The 27,878-nt window shown below is 41.5% G+C and overlaps 1 protein-coding gene across 1 annotated transcript; it reads right to left on the bottom strand.

Annotated features, from left to right (window-relative positions):
• On the bottom strand, positions 1 to 27,792 carry slc4a8 (solute carrier family 4 member 8; the record flags this gene model as incomplete). Its single annotated transcript, XM_083939935.1, has 23 exons — positions 1 to 108; positions 194 to 325; positions 775 to 948; positions 1,390 to 1,458; positions 1,558 to 1,809; positions 1,884 to 2,045; positions 2,120 to 2,233; positions 2,334 to 2,495; positions 2,876 to 2,981; positions 3,246 to 3,491; positions 3,613 to 3,746; positions 3,899 to 4,073; positions 4,698 to 4,798; positions 4,906 to 5,052; positions 5,179 to 5,266; positions 5,371 to 5,528; positions 6,243 to 6,325; positions 6,959 to 7,135; positions 11,385 to 11,545; positions 13,260 to 13,395; positions 14,937 to 15,089; positions 16,388 to 16,469; positions 27,754 to 27,792. 23 exons carry the CDS (start codon positions 27,790 to 27,792, stop codon positions 1 to 3), a joined length of 3,159 nt encoding a protein of 1,052 aa, XP_083796061.1.
• Between the last annotated feature and the right edge of the window lie 86 nt (positions 27,793 to 27,878).

Genomic DNA, 27,878 nt, shown 5'->3' with positions numbered 1-27,878 from the left:
TCACCTGGGGTCATGTGCTTTGGGGGTGGGAACAGGCTTGCTGCTCTCCATGGGAATCTGAACAGTAGTTGTATCTTCCTTTTTTGTACTGAGCATAACCTGTGATTCCTACAAGAAATCCACAATATAGACAGTCTTTAAGACATGTTTATTTTATTTCCATCTGTGTATTTTAAGCTTTCCTTCAGATTACCTCTTCTGTTGTTTTGGAGGCATCATCAAGATTTTTTTTCTTCCACTCAGGCATTAAGTCATCCAGGTAACTCAGCTCTCGCTTGGAGAAACACCAGTCCAGCAGTTTGCGGATGAAAACCAAAGCCAACACCTTCAGGTGCAAGAGGGGAAAAAACAGTCAAAGCAATTCTTACTTTTCTGGCATTTTTACACTTTTGTAATCTTAAAATGCTCCTAATAAGCATATGGCACACTAAAATGTAAAATAAATCCACCAGGTGTTAAAACTCATTAATATTTAATTCTCATTTTATTCTGATAAAAGTCTAAGCAATCATTTTATTCGGTCTGAATAAAAAGATTTAACAAGCTTCCTGCCTGTCATTTGTTGCTCTGTTTCACTTGCGCTGCCATGGGAAATCCAATGTTTCGGACCTCAAATTAGGCAAGGTGCACTGAAATGCCTGTCAAAGTGGAACCTCCTACTGGCGAATAGGGGGTAGGTCGATCTCCTCAAAAATGCCAGATGGTAAGAATTGCTTTAAATGGAGGAATAACCACTAGACTAGTGAAGAGAGTGAGAGGGGATGGTCAACTCACCATCATGGGAAAGACGATAGCGGCGGGTGAGGTCTTGATGACCCAGAGCAGCACCAGACATGTGAGTTGGGTGATCGTGAATAGGTGCACTTTCCTCAAGGGGACATGGCGCAGGTAGATGAAGTCCGGCTGGTGCTTCGCTGGCATGCCGAACAACTTCAGACGGTCAAAGAACTGAGAAGTGTATGCGGGGTATCGGGTAAGTTAGAGACAGAGAGGGTGAAGGAGAGACAAATAAATGAGAGCAGAGCAGGGAGACAGATGGTGAATATGGCACGAGAGAGAAAGTGATTATAAATGACAAATTTAGTTTGATTAGTATGACAATTAACTGTTAGGCGTCATTGAATTATGACAGAGTTAATTAGATCAGGAGAGGACATCACAGGGACAGGCGCATTAATTAGAGGTTTGCACGGAGAGGACATTTGGATACTCCCACCTGAAGAAATAACTTTAGTGCAAGTAAAGAAACAGTTGATAACATATCTGGTAATAGCTTCTAGAAAATTATTCACATTTTCAGATTCCAAGAATGAACCATTGAACTCATAGTAACATTATTGTAAATCATCTTTACCATATAGGATGTTGCAGTGTCACATTTCACATTACCTGGATGCCTTTTAATGAAGAGACTCCCATGTAAAGGAAAACACCATACAGCACTGGCATAGGAATGAACTGGAAAAAAACAACATACATCAGTGAGCATTGAGGAGTGACATTTTCAAAAATGTCCCAGCCAGAGGGGGGCAGCATTGCATAGCTCGTCTGACTGACCTGCAGAGCTCCAGTCATGAATACAGAGCAGCCCATGAGCAGGAAGATGAGCAGGCCGGTCAACCTCTGTTCTCTGATGCCAAGGAAACGAGGCTGCTCTCCCGGAGCCGAACTCTCTGACTCCAGCTTCAGGCTGTTGACGTGAGAGATGGACAACACCGTGGCCGCTACGAACCAGGGCAAACCCATGATGGAGCACACTGCCAGCATCACCCCGACCATGAGCAGGTCCAGGTGGTACCCGCAGCCTTTCTGCGTAACAGAGAGCAGCTAGAAGCAACAATTCAGAGTTACAGATTCACAGAGGAAGCTGTAGTTTTTCTTACCAGCAGTTTGTGCTCTTTACGGTTGATGATGACGGCAGTTATCTGTTGGTCCATGAAGATGAGGATGGTGCAGAGAAGAGCAGGAATGCTTGCAGCCAGAACTGTCCACCAGGGGTTGCGTCCTATTGGATTGATCAGCCAACCTCGGTCATCTCTTGTAGGCTGGAGGATCACATTAAAGAGTGAGGAAACGTTTTATATCAAGGTCTACATTATAATTTTTATTCCGTCTATACCTGGAATTTGCTGGGCACCTTCAACTTCTGGGAGGGCACTCCAATGGCATAATCAAGCAAAACCATGACTGCAATGGTGAGGAACACCGCAAAGTCACTGATCATGGACCGCACCTAGGCACGGGAGATGACAACACCGCAAGTTCAGTTGTTACTAATGTGGCATGTCAGTTTAGTGAACTTTGCTTAGAGAGTAGCCATATTGGTTGATCACCTTTGTGGGGAAATAACGGCTTGTCTTGAATTGTTTGAGGAAAGCAGACATAAAGAAAGTCGAGAAGAACAAGATGGTAGACCAGAAGAGAACATCTGGGGTGTAGGGGCCATGGTGGCCACATGCCGTCCCAACAAAGTGGCCCTGCAGACTGATGCACTCCTGTAGAGATTCACAGAGGTTATATTAGAACAAAATCCCCTCAGATGACTCAAGAGAAAATAGATCAAAAGGCTGTTTTATCTAAATGATCAGACAGGTAGAAAGGAGCCAACAAAACTTCAAGAAAAAAAACAAGACAAGCCTTTGGTGTGTTCAGTCATACACAGTGAAAGGTTAATCGATTGAATGTCCTTGGCAGTGTTTGCAGAGGTCCTTAAGAGGGGTTGGCTGCTCCAGGGAAGGTGAGGGGGTTAGTTGAATGTTAACAAAAGTAAACACGTTGGAGAAAGCAGTGCGCGCTATCATGTGGAAGTCACACTGAGATTACGACGTCAAAGTGTATAAATGTGTGTGTGTGTGTTTCCACATAGTTACATTACCTTAACAGTGAGGTTAGTCCAGGGTACAGCAGATGCTGTGATGTTTCTCTCACTCCACAGTTCTAAGGTTTTATTATTGGGGTTATCAGGCTGTGCACACCTACAGCTACAGATAGAGAGAGACAGTACAGATCTGAAGAAAAATCGGTTTCTTTCCGACAGAAAATGATGGGCTTGAATGCTTTTATCACTTAAATTAGGCCAGACATAAAGACAACTGCATTTGAGCATGTGATCTGGCTTTTAGAGGAGGGCAGGGGTGAAGTGAGGAGGGATTGACAGCTGTATATTCTTAGAAAACAACAATGCGCAAAAAAAAACCCAATGAAAAATCTACCATCAGAGCCAGTAGAGTGACTATTTTACTCACTATGCCAGTGTGAGTTTATCCAGTTCGCTGTGTGCATTGAACGGGTAGACTTCTCCCAGGTGGAAGAGCTTCTCCAAGGCCTCGTAGATGAAGATGAGGCAGATGAGGGCAGCAAAGGCCTCCTCTGTGAACCGAGTGATGTAGCACACCAGAGAACTAGCGTCGGTGGCAACCAACACCAAACACAGCAGGGCTGTCCACAGACCGATACAAGTTCTCAGCGACAGATAGGACAGGTCGAAGTCCCTGATGTGAACAGAGAAGAGAGGAGAGGAATGGAAGGGATGACAGGGAAAACGTAATCGGGTAACAGAGGAGTGCGGCAGTGATAATAAAAATGCCATAGACAGGTTGTTGTAATACATACTTGCAGAACTTGAAGAGGATTTTCTCAAAAACTAGCACAGGACCTGTGCTGCCCAGAATGGTGAGAGGCTGACCAGCAAACACAGAGTAAGCTATTCCAGTCATAGATGCACCGAGTAAGGACTCTATGGCACTCTACAACGCATGGTGGAAATAAAAAGAGTGCATGTCTCGTAATCACAAACAGGTACCATGTCTAATGAAGTTATTATAAATAAGGTTCAGGAACAAGACCAAACCCCATTTCCCCACTAATTTAATAAACACATATTCGTCTCAGCTCTTACGATGCGTCCCTCTGTCGCCTCCCCCAGGAGTCCTCCAAAGGTGATGACAGGAGACATGCAGGCGCAGTACAGGAAGAGGAAGGAGGCCACACACTGGAGGCTCAGACCGTCCTTAAAGTCACTCAGATAAAACGGAGCTTTCCTCTTCACGTCCAGTATCAGACCACCGAACAACCTGATCACAGCACGCAACACAGGAAGAGAGAGTACAATCTGATGAAGAGATAGATCATGTCAAGCTGGCACAGCCATAGACTGTATAGAAAGATGGACAGAGTGTCACGTCTGGATAGTAACCCAAGATTTGTGAAAGTCTAGTGAGTAATGGTTAAGGTGACACAAGCGAGTCCTGCAGTTGCTCATTTCTGTATCCTAAATCAAAGGGTTACCATCTAGACACGACCAAAAAATATTCCTGATACGGTCCTCAAAGCAATTTCGGTCAAAAGCAACTGGACCTGGTTATTTGTCTAGGAAGACGTTTCACCTCTCATCCAAGAGGCTTCATCAGTTCATGTGCGCATCTGACCAGGCTGGGACTGGGACTGGGACAGGGCAAGTTGTCACTTGCTTGTCCCACCTCAGATCTACATTTAGATTAGGTGGTCCCTATGACTGCCAAACATGGCGTCCTCAAATCCCTTCAGAAAACATATCAGGTGATAAATCCACGTTTTCCACAGGAATGTAACATAAATGTAGTATAACACCTGCATATGGCTTCTATATTTACAATGTGTTACAGCAGCCATTACTGAAGCAACACGCCTGTGTAATCATCCTGAAAATATCAGCTTACCTTCCAGTTCTCTGCAGCTCTGGCCCATGGTGCTCAGCATGTAGTTCTTCCTCTACCTGGCAGGCTGTGCCATTAGAGACTCCTGGCATCTTTCTCTTCTCCTGCAGGCACCCAGAAAAACACATTCTTGGTTTCAATGCACATAATCAAAGATGTAGCTACAACTCAAAATTAAAATGTGCATCTCTATGTCATCATAGCTGTGTACCTGAGAGGGGACACTCTTTGGGGGCTCAATGCGGATGGAGGGGTCCCATTCCCCTGGTGGCAGAACCGTCACCTGGTCCAGAAATTCATCTATTCCCGCCAGCAGGTCGCTTTTGTCCTTTGCCTTGTAGGCTACATCGTGGAAGATCTGGTTCCACACAAAAGTGAAGGACAGAGGGAACTTAACCACCCGCCTTTGCATGACAGATGTTGAGATTCAATTTGTGCTGTGAAGGCTTCTGAAGTTACATTTCAATTGACAGCGCGTTCTTACTTCATCTGTCATGATGGTTGCCATGGAGCGTCCAATTTCATGGTATTGTTGGGCCTTTCCATCTGGGCCCAGGAGAATGAAGAGGAACCTGATGTGTGTCAGCAGAGGATTTAGAGTATGTAAAGCATCCCTGGATATTTGAATTCACATAGTTTGATTTTATGACTAAATAATTGTCTATGTGGCCGCTACCTGGTAGGTATTGGGACCTCTGTGAGTCCAGTGAGCAGCACAGCGGGGGAGAGGCGGACAAAGGCCACAATGGGCCTCTCCAGGAAGTCCAGTTCTCCCACCAGTACATTGGAGGCCTCTGCACCCTCTGGGATCTTCTTCATGAAGTGCATGTCCACCTGGGGAGGCAGAAGTTAATATCAGTTAAGCATTCAAAGAACATACTTCAAGCATAGGAAAGACAAGAATGGGACAGGAGTCACAGGAGAAAGTCCTGTGTGTGTTTGACTTATCCAGCACCATACCCTCCTACATACACATTTTTTTTCGCTCTTACTTCTGGAGCACTTGCTCTGAACGTCAAATATGGTTTACAGTCTAATCTCATCTCAGTGTATTTCATATTAACGCTAAATGGTGCCTTGTGCGTCGGTATCAAACACCTAACACCAAACACCTAGCAAGCATTTCAGTGCTAGGGGTATTCAACTGCACAGATATGATCTCAAAATCCCAGGTGGAAGTTAAAGGATAAATGGAAGATTTTAGCTGTGTCCTATATGGGATGCACTTTGAACAAATGTAGTTCTCCAGTTGTTTCATAGGGGGCAGTGGGGCACTATGTGAACTGGTTGTTGACAGCACACCAGACATACATTGATTATATATTATTATTATATTAGCAGGGTGCTACAGTACATGTAGAGCTGATGGCCCTGTACACCCCCCCCCCCCCAAAAAGATCTTTCACTGCTGTCTGATGTGTTAATTATATCTACCTTTTTCTAGACTCATTCTATTGTGCCCTTCACAGCAACCCTCCATATAAATGAACAGTGTGCACTGAGAAACTGCACAAGTGTATCAGGAAAAAAAAAACCCTGCTCGTCTACCTTGCTGAGGTCCACTTGTGTGCTTTCGTGTCCGGCACCGTTCTTAGCAGGTTCTATAGCTGGTGGAGGCTGGGGAGATGTGGCTGACCATGATAGACAGTAAAGTGTGTGTATTAAAGAGGAAGAGAGAGAGAGAGAGAGAGAGAGAGAGAGAGAGAGAGAGAGACAGAGAGAGAGAAAGAGAGAGAGAGAAAGAGAGTTTAATCAGAGTTAGTACATGTATTTATTGGCATGCGAAGTGCAAAGTGAAAAATGAACTATGAGGCCAGAAATGCTTAGCTGCAAATATATCACCCATTTCCCTGAAAGCATTGAATGTAACTCTGTTTGTCTGCATTTTACTTAGTCTTAGTTCCTTTTTCATGTCTACTTTATTTCCTAGTTTTATTATATCATACTGTCTCTGACTTGACTCAAGTACGAAGACTTTACACTGATTCTATAGCCTGATGTACAAAAGTAGTTATAATTTAATGACAGTGGATTTGATTGATAACAAGAAATGTTCCGTGAGAACTGAATGTAACGTGAGCTTGCATGTTGTGTACATAAGCCTGTGAATGTTCTCATTCGTCCAGATCATCTCAAAGCAATTTCAGTCAAAACCAACTGGACTTGGTTAATCTGTCTAGTCTATTTCCTTGACAAATAACCAAGTCCAGTTGCTTGTGATTGAAATTGCTTTGAGGGCATGTTGTGTACAGTGTGAAACTCACCTGTAAGGTGGGGCTCCGACTGTTTGCGGTTTGCCTCTGCGATGGAGCGTACGATGGGGATCAGGTTTTTCTTCTTCTCGTTCTGGTGGTGGTGTCTCTTCAGCAGGGCCTCACGCACCCTCACTCTCACGCTGTCGTCCAGCTCATTGGACGCCTCCTGGTGGTCCAGCACCATGTCTGCACGCAAACACACGGACAAAGAAACATGCGCATGCTCACGTTGGGGAAATCAGACGGCTTTTATTACAAGCCACAACAGTGAGAATGGTATTGTTTTCACCGTGTAACCTGTGTGTGTGTGTTTGTCATCATGAAAATATGTCGTCCTGAATTAAATTTCAATTCAATTCAATTCAATCCAATTTTATTTACAGTGCCAAATCAATCAAATCGAATCTCAAGACACATTACATATAGAGTAGGCCAAGGCCACAATCTCTGACTTCATTCATGAGCTGTAGCTCAGTCCATAGGTGACTCGGCTGGGAACCGTTGGGTCGCCAGTCCGAGTCCCTGTGTGGACCATGAATGGAGTGTGGACTGGTGGCTGGAGAGGTGCCAGTTCGTCTCCTGGGCACTGTCAAGGTACTGTTGAGCAAGGCACCAAACCTCCAACTGCTCGGAGCGCCGATCCATTGGCAGCCCCCTCGCTCTGACATCTCTCCATTAATTGCATGTATATAGGTCCTGTTTGTGCATGTCTGTGTATTTCCGGCCTGTGTGTGTAACATGAATAATAATAATAACAGAGTGAAAAAAATTGAATTTCCCCTAAATAAAGGAATTCTTATTATTATTATTATTTACAGAGACCCATCAATTCCCCCATGAGCAGCAACAAGTTGCACTATCTTTAATAATAATAATTAGAGTTATTATATACAGTATTAATCCAGCAATCTTGTATGACAGAGACCACGGTAGCGGGGGCCAGATTACATCTTCCCATCAATAAATCATCTCGATCAGTGATCAGTGGATCGTCCTCCATTCGAGACATTGGCGGTTCGATCCCCACCTCCCCCGGTCCACATGACGAAGTGTCCTTGGGCAAGACACTGAACCCCGAATTGCTCCCCGTGCTGCGCATGGGTGTGTAAATGTGGTGTGAATGATTAAATTAGATGGTATGTAGATGCCCACTGCCATCAGTGTGAATGTCTGTGTGAATGGGTGAATGTGACAAACACTGTGAAAGCGCCTTGCGTAATCAGAAGATTAGAAAGGCGCTTTATAAGTACAAGTCCATTTTCCATTTATTATCAATATGGTCTACACACAAAAGCTCACAAAAGCTACAACTATAGAGCCATCCTTGAACTATGAAATATTTATTTTAATTTATATAGTTAAAATGTAATAACCTAAGTGCTGAGCAGAAAGTATTTAGTTTGAAGTGGTTATTTAATTAGTGTAAAACATATCAGGTCACGTGGGACTGCAGAGAATAGTCACCATCTCTTTACCTCTCTCACTCCTTCTGCTCTCCTTCTCTCCCAGCCCCCTTTTTGCATACAGACTAGCTGAGTCAGCACTGGATCTGTCCTTCCTTCTTTCTTTCCCTCCCTCTTCCGCAGTCAATCAGTGTCTGCCTTACACACACGCACACACGCACACACGCACACACACCCACACACATACACACGCACACACGCACACACACACAAACACACACACACACAAACACACACACATACATACACACATACAAACACACACACACACACACACACAAACACACACGCACACACGCACACACACACTGCAGAGCCTGCATTCATTCTGAGCATACTTCAAGGCCAGCACTAATGTCTCAAGCTGAGCACCAGCATAATCAGCTAATGTTACAGTTTTTCTCGATTGCTAAGACACATTTCTTGAAAGCTTCTCTCATTTTCTCTATACTGTGAACACAAACCCCAATTTTCAAGCTACATTCACAAAACCTCAGACTCTTCTTGCAAAACCAAACTTTCACCTCAAAACGGTTCAATCTGTGCCCAAAACTGAACTTTGTTGTCAAATCGTGCCCCAAGTCAATCAAAAATGAAAAACACTACTGAGTAGTCACTAAACACTACATAGAAAAATAGAAAACACAACGCTCAGGACATGAAGCTGAATGCATGTTGCAAAACAAAAAACCTGTGCATTTAGCACTTTACACAAAGACAAAAAACAGAAATCTTATGCATTTACACGCAGCACTTGTACAAAACAAACAGAAATCGTATGCATTTGCCACTTGTGTACATGTGCCACCTGTCCTCCCCCCCCCCCCCATGTGACAGTCTTTCAATTCTACAAAACGAGAACATGCAGTTACAAAAAATATACATGGAATACTAGGCCTACAGACAGTTAGACTAAGCCTCCATTACAATACTACAGTACATTGGCACAGTGATGTACTGAAATGTAATATGTCATACAGTAATTTGCTCTCAACATTTACATACTGTACTATAATGTCAAAAAAGATAATTACCTGTTCTCTTCTCTAAATCTTCGGATTATGGTGGACACAGTGAATCTAGCGATGTTTGGTTGTACCCTTTGTCCGGCCTCCCTCATGCTCATACCATGGACAAGAACATGGTCAATCACAGTAGCTCTGATTTCATCAGATATTACTGTTCTTTGTCTTCGCTGACCACCTTGACCACCTCGACCTCCTCTCACACGAACTCTTCCTCTCAGGTTTATATCCATTGTAGTGCCTCACAAATCAGTGCTCTCTGAACTGGCTTTATATATTCCCTCACATCATTAGCCACAAGTGTGATCAATTTTGAGTTGTTGTGTCCAAGTAGTGACAACCGTGCTTTAATTGTGTTTGACTTTTGCCACCTCTGCTCACCATTATGCAGCACAGGTGCATCACAATGAAAATGTGTTGGGAAGTTGTGTCTAAACAGGTGAAAAGTGCTCATGGTTTTGCCAAAAGAGTGATTGATTCAATCAGTGGGTTCAGGCAACAGAGAAATTGGTTCAGACAACAGGGTTTAGTGTTTTAGCAATTGAGAAAAACTGTAATAAGGACAGTGACAAGAGAGCTGGCTGAAATTAAAACATAACCCACAATCTCCTCTCCTCCTCTCACACTTCATAGATGGATCTTCTAATTGAAGACTACAGCAGCAGCTTCGCCTCCTCTCGGTGTATCACTTGACTTGTGCCCATCAGTTATTCATAACAATGAGATACATTCAGCAATATCTGTCACATTCAAAGAACTGGTGCAGCTTATACAACTTCAAGCATTTTCAATTGCATTCTCTTGGTCTCAATTTGCCACAAGAATAAATAACTTTGTCTGCATTTCTTCTACCATCTTGGCTACTATTTGGAGTCCAGGTGCTGTTGGCAGATGTCACGTGGAGGAGAGAGGGAATTGAGAAGAGCAGTGGAGAGGTGGAGTAGGAGAAGGACTGCAGGCAACAAGGCTGCTCAGGGTGGTAACCTCTCATAATATGACCATGAGGAAGACTGCTGGAGAGCCTTGTACTATATGATATTTTGTATGCGTTCATGGACATATGTGTGTTTGTGTATGTGGTGGACAGGAACGTAAAACACTCAATTCTTTGCATTTCTTTAATTTGTTATTAACAGTTAATGACAGAAGAACATGTAGCGAGGAGTGCAGAACAATAGTTTGCATTTTTATATAAATCATTTATTTATCTGTCAGTTTTAAAACTGTGGTCATTTACGCACATGGAAGTCAATAGTCAGTGCTTTTCCAATCATGTGCTTGCATGCAAATTACAGGTGTATGGTTAATTGCATGCTTTCTTTACTTTGTGTGCAGACAAAGCTCGAACTGGGACAGCAGCTTTATTTTATTGTAGATTGTAATGCAAATCAGGTTCAACAGAAGTTCAGCTGCAATATTCCAGGAAAACGCAACCACAGAGCACAGTTTGCTCATAAAAACAGAGCCTTTACAGCCACTGCTGGTACTGTTGGCACTGTACAGTGTTGTGCGTGTTTATGATTACATCTCAAGAAAGTCATTTTGACTTTTCTATGACTGACAACTTGGGTCTGTTTGTTTGTTTCTGCATCCGGCATGCACTGTATGTGCGTCTCCTCTCTTAGGAGGATAATTGATTTGTAGCAGACATCCAGAGGGTATCTCAGCTGAGATATGGAGCCTGTTTTATATCAATGAATGCGATCTTTACTCAAGGACAGGAGAAAGAAGTGCAGAGTGCAGGAAAGAGAGAGACAGGAAGACAAATTGCGGAATCATATCCGTTTGAAGAAGCAACATCCGTCACTCACACCATTGATAAAAATGATTTCTAAATACCTCCTTATGAAGAATTGCTCAGAAAGAGCTTGCTTTTGTCTATCGGAATGGAAAGCGCTCCAGTACTGAGATATTGTGTATGTGTATGTCAATTGGAAGAATTCTCACCTGCAATCTCTTCAATGCTGTCAGCATGCATGTCAAGCAACACGCTGCCATTGATGATGCAACTGCGGAGCTCAAACAGGCTGTGAAGGGACAGAGTGGCAACATAGGGCTTGCTCCACCTCTCCCCTCCATCTTCCACGTCTTCCTCAAACTTCAGCCACCTGCAAGTTAAAGACAGGCGAGAAATTTGCAAGTAGGAGTAAATGTGAAGTGTGTTTTTATACAAGAGGTTTCTTAAGTTGGTTTAAGAGTAGATCCTAGATGACTGCAGTTCTGAAAGGTGAACGCACAACTTTTTAGACATCTGGAGTGACTGTACAATGTATTAATGGTCATGATGGTCTAAAGCCATATATTTACACTGTATATTAGATTGTTGTCTCACATGTTAACGGTAAAGACCACCTAAATTAAGAATTTCAATATGTTATTTCCATGGCCTAGGAAAGCTCAGTCACCATTTGTGAACATGAGCTTCTCTCTCTAAAAGCCAGAGTCATCTGTTACGTCAGAATTATAATGCATTGACAATGCTTCATGACTACGCTAGTAAACACACATAACACTGTGAGTGTCTAATTGATGCTCTTGACTGATGGGTCTTATGATACATTATGACTACCTAAGCTCCCCTATACAATCAGCTGTAGTAAAGACTCATATTATGCTATAATGCTATACTTGTGATCTATTTTTGCGTCTTGCACCCTAATCACTATGATGCACCATATATTATTATAATGCATTAAAATCTATTACACTTTCGCCAACAATGAAACGTTATTATGAAGCATGCATTATTATCAATATGTACTTCACTTGACTTAACACTGTTATAGTATACTAGGAGTACATACTAGAGCTACTTGGTGTTTATAGTTGAATATAGGTAGTCATAATGTATTATAAACCCCATCAGTCAACCTCTAGTACATCTAGTTTATTAACTATTTATTTAACTAGTCAAGAGCATCTATAACTCATTTGAACTTTTAATTCATTTTAAGTCATCTATAATGTGTTATGACTGTTGATATAGTACATCAGAAAGTATTATGTAAAGTCATGAAGCATTATAATGCATTATAATTAACTTTGAATACCCTCGTAATGCACATTATGTGGTAGAAAGTAGAAAGTGTACATAACTTCTATCACAATTAATTTTCTATGTTGCAGTTCCACACTTTATACTTGATAACATCACAAATATGGTGTTAGTTTTTGGATAACTTTATTAGAGAGTTGTTCATGTTTACTAATATTTTTGGACTGTCTTAGACCCTCTGTATGAATTTTGATAATGGGTGTAGTTCCCCTTTAAATGCTTGTGACCATATAAATGATTTTACAAATTTTGCGGACTAATACATAAGAGTAAATCAAAGGATTAAAAAACAAATTGATAATATGGCAGATGTGGCATAAAATCGTTGTCTCTGATTGACTGTTCCTACATGACTGACCCTCTGTTGCTCCAAAATGTTACTCCTACACTTTGCTGTACGTAGGAGTGAGTTGTTTGATAAATAAGAACTTTTTTCTCCCTTGTTGAGTCTTAGATGTAATTCTTAGAGACTGATAAATACAGACCCAGATCATCTCTGTGCAGACAGGGAGTAGGGAGCAACAGACCTTAAGAAAATGTTTTCCATCACACACACAGACAAATAGACACACAGACACAGACAGACAGACAGACAGACACAGACACACACAGACACACAGACACACACACACACACACACACACACACACACACACACACACACACACACACACACACACACACACACACACACACACACACACACACACACACAGAAGCTTGATTGCAAAGCATTGTTGCCTGCAGCTCCCAGTGGAGATCCTGACCTGGCTGTTTCCTTCCACTCAGCATCCTTGCCATCCTTCACACAGATCTCATCCAGCTCGGTGAAAAGCTCGTGGGCCACGTGTTCAGCATCCTCCTCTGAGCCCAGAATGAACTGGACACGCTGGGACGGCGTGTCTGATGAAGTGAGAGGATGTGAGAGAAGAACAAGAGGTGAACTGAGGTTCTCAAAAGACTTTCACAAACACACAACACTGCTTACTTTGTCATTATTTTGTCATTTTAACCTTTGTATGGTCTTCACTTTTGTGCCCCTCTGGTATCCCTTGGGTCAAATTGACCTGGGACATATTCGAGGTTTTAAAAAAGATAAAATTCTACTTCATAAACCACTGACATACACTACTGTGCAAAGGTTTTAGGCAGGCGTGAAAAAAATGCTGCAGACTAAGAATGCCTTCAAAAATGGTTAATAGTTTATTTTCATCAATTATCAAAATGCTGTGACTGAACAGAAGATAAATCTAAATCAAATTTGGGGTGACCAACTTCTGCCATCAAAACAACATCAATTCTTCTAGGCACACTTGCACACAGCTTTTTAAGGAACCCTTGTTCCAAACATCTTGGAGAACTAACCACAGATCTGTGGATGTAGGCTACCCCGAATCCTTCTGTCTCTTCATGTCATCAGTTTGGTTAAAAGACTATTGGGTCCATATGAGCACATTCACACAAATCCTGTCAGGATTCCGGTCCTGTCAGTCTCTTCCCTCTACCTTTTGTGTGAGTTTGTCTCCCTCTGTCTGTGTCTTCCTGCTTGTGTCTTTCCCTTTGTGTTTGTCTGTTGTTGCTGGTAGGCGTGGTCCCGCCCAGCTGTGGCTCATCACCTCGTCAGCACTGGAGGGATAAAAAGCCGGATTTGGCTCACATTTGGCGCCAGACCGTTTTCGCATTTATGTGGTATTGTGTCTCTCTGTGTTGGCTCCCATTACCCATGCTTGTTTGTTACATCTGTGTTGCTCTGTTTTTGTTAACTGTTTCTTTGTTTCTTTTGTTTTAGTTTCCAGAGTTCCTGTTTTTCCACTACCCGTTCGTGTTTGTCTCCTGATCACCACATTTGTTCTTCGTCGTCTACATCCCGACCCCGTTCCTGTTTCTCCCCATTTCCTGGACACTGTTGGTTATTTTTTTTTTTGATTAAACATTCGGTTACTTCTTACTCAGTGTCCGTGTCTGCATTTGGGTCCTGCTCCTCGGAGTTATTCCCTGCACCGTTCATGACAGATCCACCTCAGCACATGCACACACACATGCAACATGCTGACAAGTTCCTGCACTTTGGTAGCTAATCATTGCTTATCAATCAGCCTTATCAATAATAGCCTGGAGTGCTGTATGTGTTTGTGTGTGTGTGTGTGTGTGAGTGCCAGTGTGTGAAGTGCCCACAGTATTGATAGGCTTCATTTAACAACCACTACCTCCTCTCTGGGATGTGGCTGTGCAAGTATGCATGTTCTACATCGAGCCATGACAAAATGTCTATATTTTTCCATCTCCCTCTCTGACTAATCAATGACAAAAAAATACTGGATTTGACCCTGTCAATCAAAGAAATAGCCTAAGAAGAGGTTTTGTGTGTGTGTGTGTGTGTGTGTGTGTGTGTGTGTGTGTGTGTGTGTGTGTGTGCGCGCGCGCATGTCGTGTGTGTGTGTTACCATGACTGCAGGGGGCCGTTTCACTTTCCTCGCTCTGTTGTGTTGCGATGCTTCCTGCTCTCCTGTCTCTCTTGCGGTGGCGAGAGCCATGGGCCTTGTGGTGACGGTGGCTCTGCCTGGGCATCCGAACTCCCACAAACAGAGTCCTGTGGCCTGACAAAGAGATTTTAATTTTATTTCTGAGTAATGGTTTTTGTACGCTCACTTAGTGTCAGTAATGATTAACTGTGAGATAAATATGCACTGTACGAGTCATTTAAGTGCAACTAAAAATTATCCAACAAAAATACTGTTCAACACTGAAAAACCATAAAACACCATCCTGGTGATATTAATAATCCGGGAAAGTTCAGTAATCGCAGTTTAGAAAAATACATAGGAGGATGAAAAAAAAGAGTATTTTATTACGTATGAATTCTAATTTCATAAAGAATAAACTGTCATCTTCAGATATAAGCTATAGGCCTTCCTGAATGACGTACTCTATATCTAAATATAGTCTCACAAGTCATCTCAAGGTTGCGACTTAACCTCTTAGCCGTTCTTCTAGTTATGAATCAGAAGTATTTAGAACATAATGCAGTGAGTTTATCATTCCCATTCTCATGGTATATTATTTCTCATATGATGTTGCAGCAATTTCTGAGTTGATACCATTTGTTACACAGATTCGATGCAACATATTACCCAGACCTTGAGGGACAACAGAGAAAAAGCCATGGTGTGATTTCTGCAAGAACTGCATTTACAGCAATTAGATGGCGATCACTGTTCTGGAAACTGCTCAGAAACTCCCCTATTGTCAATATAACTTGGAAAAGCCATACGTCCTCTATCGTAGGTCTCTAGTTTGTTTTTGTAATGACTGTGATTATCCTAGAGGTCACAACAGGTCATTTTAAACAGTGAGTTTCAAGAGCTTGACCTCTGACTACAGTGAAAAGTCTTCTATGGACTAATATCATCACACAAGTGTGGGCTTTTTTAACCCACAAGAGTCTCATATGCAGTTTCAACACTTGTTATGGATCCCAGTATGCAGAAATATTTAAATACTTCCAAGAACCAAAACCTTGTGAAAACCGTACTTTCATATTTTGTTACCCTGTACTTTTATTTTGTGATGTTTACATTCTGTTAATTTGTCGGGTTTTTTAAATTGTGACTGCAGTTTGTCCCATATAGAGTGGAGAAGTTCTGCCTTTGTATTTCTGGAACATGGGACTTCAATATTTGTAATTCTGGTGTATTTGCATTCCATTGTCTTGTTTGGCATTAACATACTGTACACCAAATAAGCCATCGAGACAAGTTTACCCAAAAAACATGTCTCAATGGCTTATTTGATGTATACAAATTCCTGCCGCAAAAGACCATGGAATTCAAATACGCTGGAATTACACTTAAAGTAAAGGATTTGAGTACCATTTTCACCTGCATGTGTTACTCACTTTCCAGTTCCTCCTTCTCATAGTGGATGTTCAGCACTGAGCTGGTCCCTCCCTGGTCTACCACCACCTCCTCATCTGGCCTCTGATGGACAAAAACACAGACACACAAAACGTGATTATAATGTTACCATTCTTGTTAGTGATATTCAGTGCAGATGATAGATTTCATTATGATGCCCATCGTCTCCATCAGCCACATTGTTCTCAAAAAAGAGGAAAAGTTAAATTTGTAGCCCTTTAAGATCAGTCTGTAAAAGGAGAGCTGAAAAGGTCATAAAGTGACCTTACTACACTGTAACAGAGCTACTGTACTGGCAACAGCTTCTCAACAATGCACATCAAATTCCAGACAGTCTATTTTCAGACCGTCTGGCATAGGCACATAAGAGAAGGACAGGCAGGAACACACACACACACACACACACACACACACACACACACACACACACACACACACACACACACACACACACACACACACACACACACACACACACACACACACACACACAGACATGCCAGAGCTAATCTGTTTGAGCCAGTTGGAGAATGTGCTAGGCTCCACTATCAAGGCCAAATCAAATCAAATTAAATTAATAGGGAGCTCCATCTATCATGGTTGCTGCTGTGGGCAGACTGCTGCAGGATGTGTTTTACTATCCCAGTGAAAAGGCACTCTTCAGAAACAGTACTGTTTGCTCAGTTGCAGTGTTGAGTGTGTCGGTCCTATAATAATGAGGGCTGAGTGCTGCAGGAACCTCTACAGTGGGCGCTGCTGCTGCTGCAGTGTCTGTTTTCAGGATCTCTCTTCATGCCTCAAGTGCATGCAACAGTAAATCTTTCATTTCTAACCTCTCACATGCAGAATAAATCCTGACACACCGGTTGTGCATGTGTAAAAGCTGGCTACAGTTCAGTTGGGGCGGCAGTAACTTAGTCCATAGGTGGCTGGAGAGGTGCCAGTTCATCTCCTGGGCACTGCCGAGGTACTGTTTAGCAAGGTTATGTTATGTCAGTCTCCAGAGTCTGAAGTGTAGCCTTACTGCAGTACCAGAATCCAACAGAGAGGCAGCAGCAGCGGGAAAGTAACCTGCGTTCATAGCCTGCCCTGCCGAGAAGAAGTGTGTCCTCCTCTCCGATTCTGTTTCCTGTGTTGTATGTTGTTGGACGTAGCTACACATAAGATATGATGGACCTAAGAATTTTTTTCTCGGCGACGCAAGGACCCACCAGCAACGCCAGTGCCGGAACAGATATTTCACGTCTGTGACATTTTAGATTAACACTCGGTGTGTGCAAGTTATGAACTGATAGTTCTAGTTTTTATTTATTTATGTTTAACTTTTTATAATGTGTTGCATCTGCTGAAAAAATAAAATATAAAACAAAATAGAGCAATAGGTCAAACTGATCATGAGCATTATATTCGAATAAAAATTATCTTGCAGTGCATGTAATCCTGATTGACATCATAAACTTTAGAACTGAAAAACAAACAAGAAGTTAATTTTATTCTTTTACATTTGATGCTGGCTGGCACCTTTGCTGCTATCTTCTAAACTCCTTTTCATCTCTTGTGTTTAGAAGTCGGTTTTGCTTCACTGTCCACTCCTTTCCTTTCCAGCATTAGTTTGATATCTTTACTTATAGGATCTCCCACAATCCTAGATCCGCCCCTGCTACAGTTGTTAGAATCAATAGCTAAAATCTATAAATAAATGCAAATGGCGGAGGGAGACACACACAGGCACACTGGTATATAAATGCAGCTCTCTACATAATAGATTCTTCCGCCCACTCTATATGAACACATGACCTGTATGTTCTGGATGTGTTTCTAAGAAAGTGTAAGGGTAGTGAATGCTGAATCTGTGGTAACAGAAAATTGAAATATCTGCCTTTTGGCTAAACTGACGCCCAAGCTTATAAAATTATTAATGGTGCATGTGAATTATAGACAGAGAAATGTCAAAGAAGAGGAGGAGAAGATAGTTACGGTTCAACAATGAAACAAAGCATGTACATGTGTAATTTGTTCATCAAAAGTGAGGTGTGTGATTAATGACAGCCCATTCAATAAATCTCTCTTTTTGGGTGAAAACAGAGGGGCAAACAAAGAAGATTTACAGTCTCTGTCTTGCAGTCTTCTACTGTAATTGGCCAGTCCAGTATCTATCGAACGAAGCACACACTGCGGCTCGGGATGCTATACATGACGGCCACAGAGGCAAAAATAATTGCAATTTATCTTTCTGAAGTGCTGTTGGAGAGAGCTGAGGGTTTTAATTAATGGAGTGGAAATGAAAATGTCTTGGTCTGCCAGAGAAGCCCCCGCATTTATTGTGGTGGAAAAAAAACATAGATTGGCTTATTAGAAATATAGAACCAGATGTCCTGGTAACGACAGTGATCGGTCCCTTTATTAAATTTTCATCCACTTAATTCTCAGGTGTGCGTGGCCTGGTGCTGCCTTCGTTTACACCCTTCCCGCCTTATCAGTGTCTTGGGACTTCTGTCTCTTTCCATGACAGAGCACTTCTTAACCCTTAGACAATTCTGTCCCTGTAAAAAAGGCCACTTAATTAAGAAATCATGCTTGGTCCAAACACTAAATGTGACTGTTTTATAATTATGTTTATGCAAGGGATGGATGTGCGGGGACATGGGCTTCCCCCAAAATGGTCGACCAAGCACTAGCCAACCAAAATTTTATTAGTCCATTGGTCGCAGCAAAAAACAACATTTGTAGCCATGTCTTGTCAAAATTAAGTGAAAATCAGTGACTGTCGACTGGCCTAAAAGGCTGGAGGGCTTTTAATTTGAGGGTGCGTTACATATATGTGTCAATTAGTCGACTAATTGCTCAAGATGACGACCACTGCCCCCGACCAAGGATTTTCTTCTCTAGCCCTAGCGGTGACAGAAGAAGAGACTTTTCAGTGTGTACCATATTTACATGTAACTCCTGTCAAATTGCCCCTAAGCAAGGCACTTAACCAGGACCTATAGCACACCAGCACAGAAGCTACAATAAAAATAAATAAAACAACTAAAATCAGCGACTAGCAGACTTATTAGAATGGTTAGTGTCGTTAACATCTTTTATTAGTTTCTGTTGTTTGTTAGCTTGTTAGCTTGTAACTGTCAGTGGCTGACAGCTATGATGGCAGTTTGCTTTCTCTCTGTACTGACAGTCTGCTCTGCAGTGGAGGTTTCAGGTTTATTTGCTGGTGTTTTGTCAAAGATATTTCCCGGTTCTTTCACATATTAGACAGTGATTGATTTATGGATTTGTGACGTACCGACTATAGCTTGCCCAGGATACGTTTGAATCTCCATTCAGAAGTGTAAGTCACCTCTCTAGTCACAAACTTTCCATAGATAAGAGTCAGCATAGAGGCCATAAACAGAAGAAAAACAAACATTTTCAGTGTAGGGAGGCTTTAATATCTATCTCTTCTATGACAAACTTAAACTAGAATTACTGCATTGCCATTGCATGCCACCACCAATCAGTCAAACTGAAGTTTACACCCATGTCCAGCCTGTTGTGAAGAATTTGAAGGAATCTTATAAAAGGTAGTAGGTGCAATGTTTTTTGAGTAAAAGACTATTTTTTTTTACAGAGGACTGATTAGTAGCTTTGTCACATGGTGCAGAAACAATCACCTGAAGCTCAATATCAGCAAAACCACTTGTGGTGGATTACCAGAGGGACAGGATGGCACAAGAACTTGTAGCCATAACAGTAGATAACATGCCATATACTATATGGATGTTGCTACAAAGACGCTTCAAATTCTGAAACATGGGTACTTTACACAGAAGATTGATACCATCACCACCCTAGTTCCTGAAATATCACGTTCACAAGAATGGGACAGACGAACAGATGGAAAAACCTCCTATGGGTAAATCTCTCCCTCATCTCACATATAACCCTGATTTACACGCGCACACACACACACACACACACACACACACGTACACACACACACACGCACACGCACACACACACACACACACACACACACACACACACACACACACACACACACACACACACACACACACACACACACACACACACACACACACACACACACACAGTGTTATCAGTCAGTGCAGCTGTGGCTGGTGAATTAGGGCCGCTATGCAGTGTGTGGGTACGGGCTCCTGCTGGAGGCAGTCGGCTCCATTAGAACTGGAGCTTTACCAAACATAGGCAAACAACAAGGGCGAATGGATGAGAGAGTCAGACTCTAAAAGCTCTTTGTCCCAGAAAAGACGGTAGACCATCAGATCATCAATTAGTTTGGATCCATTTGGTGCATACACGCACACACACAAACACAAACACACTCACACACACACACACACACACACACAAAGGAGGAAAATCATATCCTGAGGTCAATTCAATAGCTCCAGAGTGGATGACATTGTTTTTCAGAGCAACAGCATCAGAACGACGTGACAGATTTTCTTTTCTTTTAGGTCATCCTTTGTGGGCCATATCAGATTACACTGCTGTATACCCATGTCGTGGTTACGGTCTACCTTCTACGGGATTCAGGACTCACCAGGGATGTGCACAAGGCCAAGCTAAAGAAAAAGACCAAATTAAATAAGTGATCACATAAGACTATTGTTATAATCCAAACGCGTTACTTTTAGATGAGGCGACCCAGAGCCCTTATAAGAAAAAAGGGACACAAAGCGCTGCCCTATGCTCCCTATCATGTGACACTGTAGCATCTGAATTTGGTAGTGTTTCCATTTTCCGACTCCAGGTTGTCCAAACAATGAGCAGCTTGTAACCTTTGCACCATGTTGTGCAATATTGCATTATTATTATTTTGCCCTTTTTCAGGTTAGAGCAACAGCCCCTCCTTGAACATCCCTGTGATTAGTCACAGTTCATTAAGAGCACCTTCTTAATGGCAAACTCATGCAGGTATGTGTTTTTTCAACAGGTTAATGGTTGCCTGTCATTCACAACTCACTTCCCTTGTGTCACATTATGTGCTTCAGCTAATTAAAAGCTCACATGGCGCACATAATTTTGTTTGCTCTGTCTCTGCGGGTGTGTACATCTGTGACCCTCAAAGCATGCACATGTTTTCCACCGACAGGGCACATCATTTGCGTTTTGCTGCCTGTTTCTCTCTCCTAGCAACCGTCGTTTTTCTCCACTCTTGTCCTCTAGTTTTGGATCAGTCACAGCTATAGGGAGGGTTTATGACTCAAAACATAATTTTCCACACAGATTACTGCCACTGCATCATAGAGGCGGTCCACAGCTAGGTCCAAAATGGCTGCCTGTCCTTGAGTTTTCTGTCCTTTACAAGCATAACATTGGTTATGAAAAATACACACTGGAGCTACATTGTGACTGGATATGAGAAAAAGAAGCACATGATACTGCCCAAATTAATGACCTGAGGACATTGTCATGTGAATTTACGAAGGGATAAAAAGGAACATTACAGCTTCACAGGCCTGTATTCTAACTCTAAAACTTTGATATTTTGCTTTAGATTCAGTCTGGCCCTTAAGGTTTTTCCACAGGGATAGGTTATTAAAGGAAATGTTAAAACGTTTTCAAGGGTGGCTTAAAACAATAGTCAGTTGCCCATATATGAAAGTGGATTAATTCCTCCTGTTTTGTACCGGTCATGTGCTTCCAATGTGGGACAAAATCAATAGTACTAGTAATCTCTTTGTTAAAATATGTAGGTTGAAATCAGGTGGGTATCTTCCAAAGTTTGACTTCTTAGCTGGAAATGCCTTCTTTGTGTTTACACAGACTGTTTACTTGTTGAGCTGTGATGGATAAACAATACAAAGAGGGGATTTTGTGTTAAAAAGACTGTCATTTTGTGAAAATCCTTTTGACTAAGGCATCCTGTTGTCCCGGCAGCAATAAATATATGTCATAATTATGATTCTTGTGAAATCTTTCCACCAAATCAAATACATTTACAGATAACTTTTCAGTCTGGTTTTAAACCCATATCTTTGAATTAAGCAGCATAAATATACCGGTAATTATTCATTTCCTCAATATTTTAATGGTGTCTCTTTTATGCCAGCTAACAACTAAGGGCCAATAGCAAAGTAAAGGAACACAGTTTTGATTTTGGGGCGATTACAGCAAAAACTGTTTCAATGTTTGCATCGGCACCTATTGTTTTAACCACCATCCTTAAACCCCGATTCTCACGATAACATGAGATCATGCGAGAACCGAGTTGACTTGTCACACAAAAATCTTGTCAGGCTACAAGTAATGCATTTGTGTTCAGAACAAAAGTGAGCCAGCCAAACAGCGTCCTGCAATGAGCTACTGTACTGGGTGTAATGGCAAAACGAAAGGCAACCGCTCGTGGCAGCTCCTATAGACATTAGATGCTGCAATAGCATCAGTTTTTCTTCAATGAGAGATAAGATCGGCACTGAAGACTTTTCTTGCCGGAAAAGATGTTTTCTCTCTCCTCTGGATCGATCGTGATAGTTTAATAGACAGATGGTTCATCCAATCACCTGCCAGGTATATGTTTTGAAAAAGAGCGTGCCCTTTCCCGAACAGTTTCTAATGCCTTCAAAGAACCATTTAAGAAGTCACGTTATAAACAGCATGTAAAAGCCAAAAATAAAGATGCTATATCACTCACCTACGCTTGATAGCTAAACAAAAAAAGAGAAATTTTCCGGCAGGGCAGATGTCGCAGAAAGATGTTAGATTTCCAGAGCAGAATAATTTACTGCAGTCTCACACACTCTTCTACTTATGATGCTGATGATCCTCCCATTGAGGCAGAAAGTCACACACACACACACATGGGTTCATACATTGTTTTTGATATATGTACACTGTAAGTTAAAGCGACTGTACTCGATATTCAGAACATTAATATAGCAGCAAACACATATTTGCTATATAAAGATATAGTGCAGTAATGGCCTCCTGAGCAGAGAATGAAGTCACTCTCTCTCTCTCTCTCTCTCTCTCTCTCTTTCTCTGTTTTTTATTTTATTTTTTGAGAGCATGAGAGTTCATGACACAACTTTAGAGGCTGTGTTGACAGTGAGCAGTTAGAGCTCTTTCGTAATTGTTGCATTTCAAAATTTCTCAGAGATAAAAAACAAATTGTTTTTGTTGTTCTTTTTGCAATAACTTAAGGCAAAATCAGAAGGTATTGTCAAAGTGCATTACATTGAAACATTCATTGAACCGTACAAATAGAGCAGCAGTGATTTGCATCCCAGTCTCCGGACTGAGAGGGCGATCTATTTGCGGCACTAAAATGTCCTTTCACTACATCAGGACTGCATGGGAGCAGTGAGAGGAGCTTGTAAAAGTGAATGAAGAGACTTGACAACTGACAAGACATATCACAGACTCAGAAGCAGCAATTTTTCTTGCATGAGCACATATTTTTGTTTATGTTTATCACTCTGAATGAACATAAAAATTACATCAGCAAAGAGAGCAGATTCATAAAAGTGCCTCGATCATTCAGCGGTACATGGGCTTTGGAGTAATTCGATTTATATCTGTCACCGTTGACGCATCTGACCCTATTCCTCTTGATTGTGTTTCTGTCCAGGCATACCCCCACCCCCAAACCTCCACCACTCTGAACTGACAGCAGGGATACAGATCATGACTCAGACAACTGGGCCTGTCACTTCCAGACTAGGCTTCGTGTCTGAGGGCCAGGGTCGGTGGTCGCTGCTAAAGCCGCAGGCTAATGTTGCCTCTTCATGGCATTGCACCATTGCTAATCTGCGGAAGAGACACATGTGATGGTGCTTCACTTAGAAGAGGGGTTAGCATGAATGGACAGAAGGAAGAGGTAATGGTGAAAACATGAGACAAGAGAAGAGAGAGCTGCAGGAGATAGGATGCAATGGGCGGTTGTTTTGACTGATTCAGCCCACGGATAGTATGAGTCATACACACCTTTTTCAATGCCACACATACAATTCTGCCTCTCCACAGCCCTCACTGTCTAATTGTTTTCTTTCTAGAAAGATAACTGCAGGTGTAGTTGGTTTTGTGGGTGAACGACGGTAACATGTACAGTATAATTAAAACGAAAGATTTTCTTGCAATAAATGTGATCAAGTTGAGACCACAAATGGTTAAAGGATATTCTAAATCAAGACTTGAGGTACCAAAGGGTTAAATGTATGTGTCTGTATGATTCTCTGGATATATGCTATCTAAAATATAGACAATTTTCCAGTAAATTACATTACTATTCACACATGCACTACTTTCAGGAACATTTCCATCTTGCGCCTTTTTACATGTGCCGTGGCATGGCGGTAATGTAACACTTTAAATGCCAACAGCCATAACTCAACAGAAGAAGAAGTGGGGACAAGGATGTAGGTCTGAGTGTACATGGGAAAGACGGCTCTTATTATTTTCAGGAACATGGCAGGTGAGGAGCTGCTTTGTCTGGTGCCAATACTCTTGTAATCTATGTAACATTCAACAGGTTTGCTTGTTAGTATTCAAACCACAATGCAAAAGCATTTGCCGTAAATAAGTTGCAGATTCAAATACATCATCAGCTGATGATAGACTGCAGGCGTGAAAGAGGGTTAAATGAATCCCAATAAATGGTGGCTTTGTGTCACATCATTGTAATAGTTTTCAAACATTATGTAGTGTATTGATTACTTTAATACATAAATTGTTGGACATTTTTAACAGATGGAAAAATCTGATTGATTACATTACATGTACTTTCCCTTCAGAGATGTTTTCAAAACTACAGTGTTGTTCTTTAAAATACTCAATCATACATCAGATAGGCGCCTATTTATCACTCTCAGTAAATGGACTCCAATCTGATTAAACTGATGAGAGCTTGGGAAGGATGCCAAATAACTAATAGGACTGAAAAAATTGGAACTGACTTGTGTTGGGGGGACAAATTTATGTCAAGGAGTGTCATAAATAATAACAAAGCTGGAGCTAGAGTCACAGTCTTACAGTTTTGGGGGCTAGTAGAAACACAAAAAAACTAACATTTTGGTGGTGTTTCTCAGATCTACAACAACAAAAGAATACACATCATGACCCTCATATCAGGAAAGGACTACCCACACAAGAGGGATGAAATCATAAAACTGAGGTCCATAGGTCTCCATTTCTGTTGAGTTATGGCTACACACACACATATATATATATATATATATATATATATATATATATATATATATATATATATATATATAAAGAGTAATATTGACACATTGTCACCTTTGCAGTTCAAAAGCAGCATAATTTTTCAGTATCATGAACTAATCATCACCTAGAGATTAGTTTATATATAATCTCTCAGTCTATTCTCTAGTAGCTCATCATTATCTGCTATAGCTTGATTTTGAGTTATTAAGGAACTATGTATTAACGATTCTTTAATTATCAGTTCATTCCTGATTCATTACTTAGTAACTCCGTAATGTTACCAATTTATTTACTTCTTACCTCTACAGACATGCTCATAGGCCTGGTTTCTATACTGCTGATGCCTGAGCAGCTCTAGATCTTAACGCAGGGGCACAAAAGCTGAAAAACTAATCACACAATTTACTCGACAACTTAAAAGCTAAGCTGAGGAACAGGCATTTAATTGAGTTATATTTGTGCTTCATTCCTAAATGCGTAATTGTAAATTTTGAGCACAGGAAAACTTTTTTTTAAGGCAAAGCAAATATCCAACCTCACAGTGATAACCACTTATGTCTGTAACCAAATCAATGTGGCAACAGTACCTTAATAAGAACAACATTTGTACAAAATATAATCTATGTGCAGTGGATCAGAGAAAAACAGGGAATCTGAAGAGATCACCTTCAGCTATAGGAGTTTATGATGGCAATTTTTCAGTGACTTTTGACATTTTGACAAGTAAATAATTCATCAAGTAAGGGGGGCAAAATATCCTGCTGTCTGACCAGATCTAGATGTAGAGAGAGACACAGTAACAAGTGACAGTAAACAGGCATAACCCTAATGTTTTAAGAGCTGTCTGCTTCTCTCTGACTGGATGTTATTTCCAATCACCATGATGTTACACTGAGCTGTGATGCTGCATGCCACAGTACTTACAATCAAGCTACACAAATACTTCAATGTCAGCTTGAATAAACACAATGCTCAATGGTGAAGTTTTACTCGCCAGTTCTTCCTTTACCTCCATCTCGTCAGCTGACCTGCAACCTGATAATGGATCACACATCAACAAGACATTAAAGCTGATGCCATTTCCCCCCTTCAAACTAGAGATGCACCGATCCTGATCCAGATCGGATGTCTGCTGCGATATTTAGCTGGATTGGATATTGGATGAATGAGGCTGATCCAGAATTCCGATCCAGTAATTGATTTTTTTATTAATATCATACACAGCAAGTTAATTGAGCCATTGTTTGTTGGGTTTCAGGCAGCTGCTATATTTTATATTATATTTTAAAATAACTGTTTGCATTGCACTTTACATGGAGGTGTTATCTATTTCTTTTTGCTGCTAATGTACACTTTCTTTGTTAATAAATAATATTAAGTACATTTATATCTGGTGCCTTCACTGACGCCAGGATTGGCTTATATCGCACATGTATGGAAATTGATGTTCAGCACTGCATGTGGTGCACGGTGTAAGGATGGCGTCAAGGTCATTTGAGGGTAACTGAAAAAAATAACACTCTGCACAGAGCGATCTGAAACCCCAGCAAACTGTCCCGTACCCCTCAAGCACGAGCAGTTGACATTTGAATGTGTTTTAAATGCATCTAGTCAACGATCTGCTGCAGCCTCACGGAAATGTGGCCGGTAGCCTACGCATTTAGTGCTTAAGGAACAGAAAAAAATAAAAAATAAAATGACTCAGTTTCCTCAGTGCATCGCAATGTGATACGCTCCCGGAATCACTGCACGTGTTAGCAATAACAATATCAACAACATCCTCTACATTCAGCATCACTCTGCAGGAGAAACCTAATACAGCTTAGCATCCCGGGAGAACATTTAAAGAGTCCGTTTGAACATTAAAAAAAATAAATCTGAAAGAAAAACGAAAGAATTAAAAAAACATTGCAGCAAGCTTGGGCATGCATGGGGAAACATCCGCGGCAAAGAAAACAGTTGGGCTCATTTCTGTCGGAAAAATAGTTCCTGAAATATGACACATTCAATCATTCCAGCGGCAATTGATGAATTTCTATTGGAGAATTTCAAAGTGAGGGCTAACAGCTGCTGGAGCTTGTGTGCAGCCTGTTCTGTGCCATCCCACAGTGCCAAAGAAACGTGCCATGCATTAGCCATTTAAAGGCCACTTTACCTGGTAGCTCAGCATGCTCTCGGGGTCGTTGACGGGCATGCTCGTGGCCTTTGGGTTAACCCGCTCAATGTTCACGGAGTGCACAGGTGAGACTTTCAGCCTCTCGGCGCTGGATCAGGACGTTT

The sequence above is a fragment of the Echiichthys vipera genome, assembly GCF_963691815.1.
Source record: "Echiichthys vipera genome assembly, chromosome: X".
NCBI lineage: Eukaryota > Metazoa > Chordata > Actinopteri > Perciformes > Trachinidae > Echiichthys > Echiichthys vipera.
Note: the sequence above shows the minus strand (reverse complement) of the source record. Positions and strands in the feature narration are given on the sequence as shown.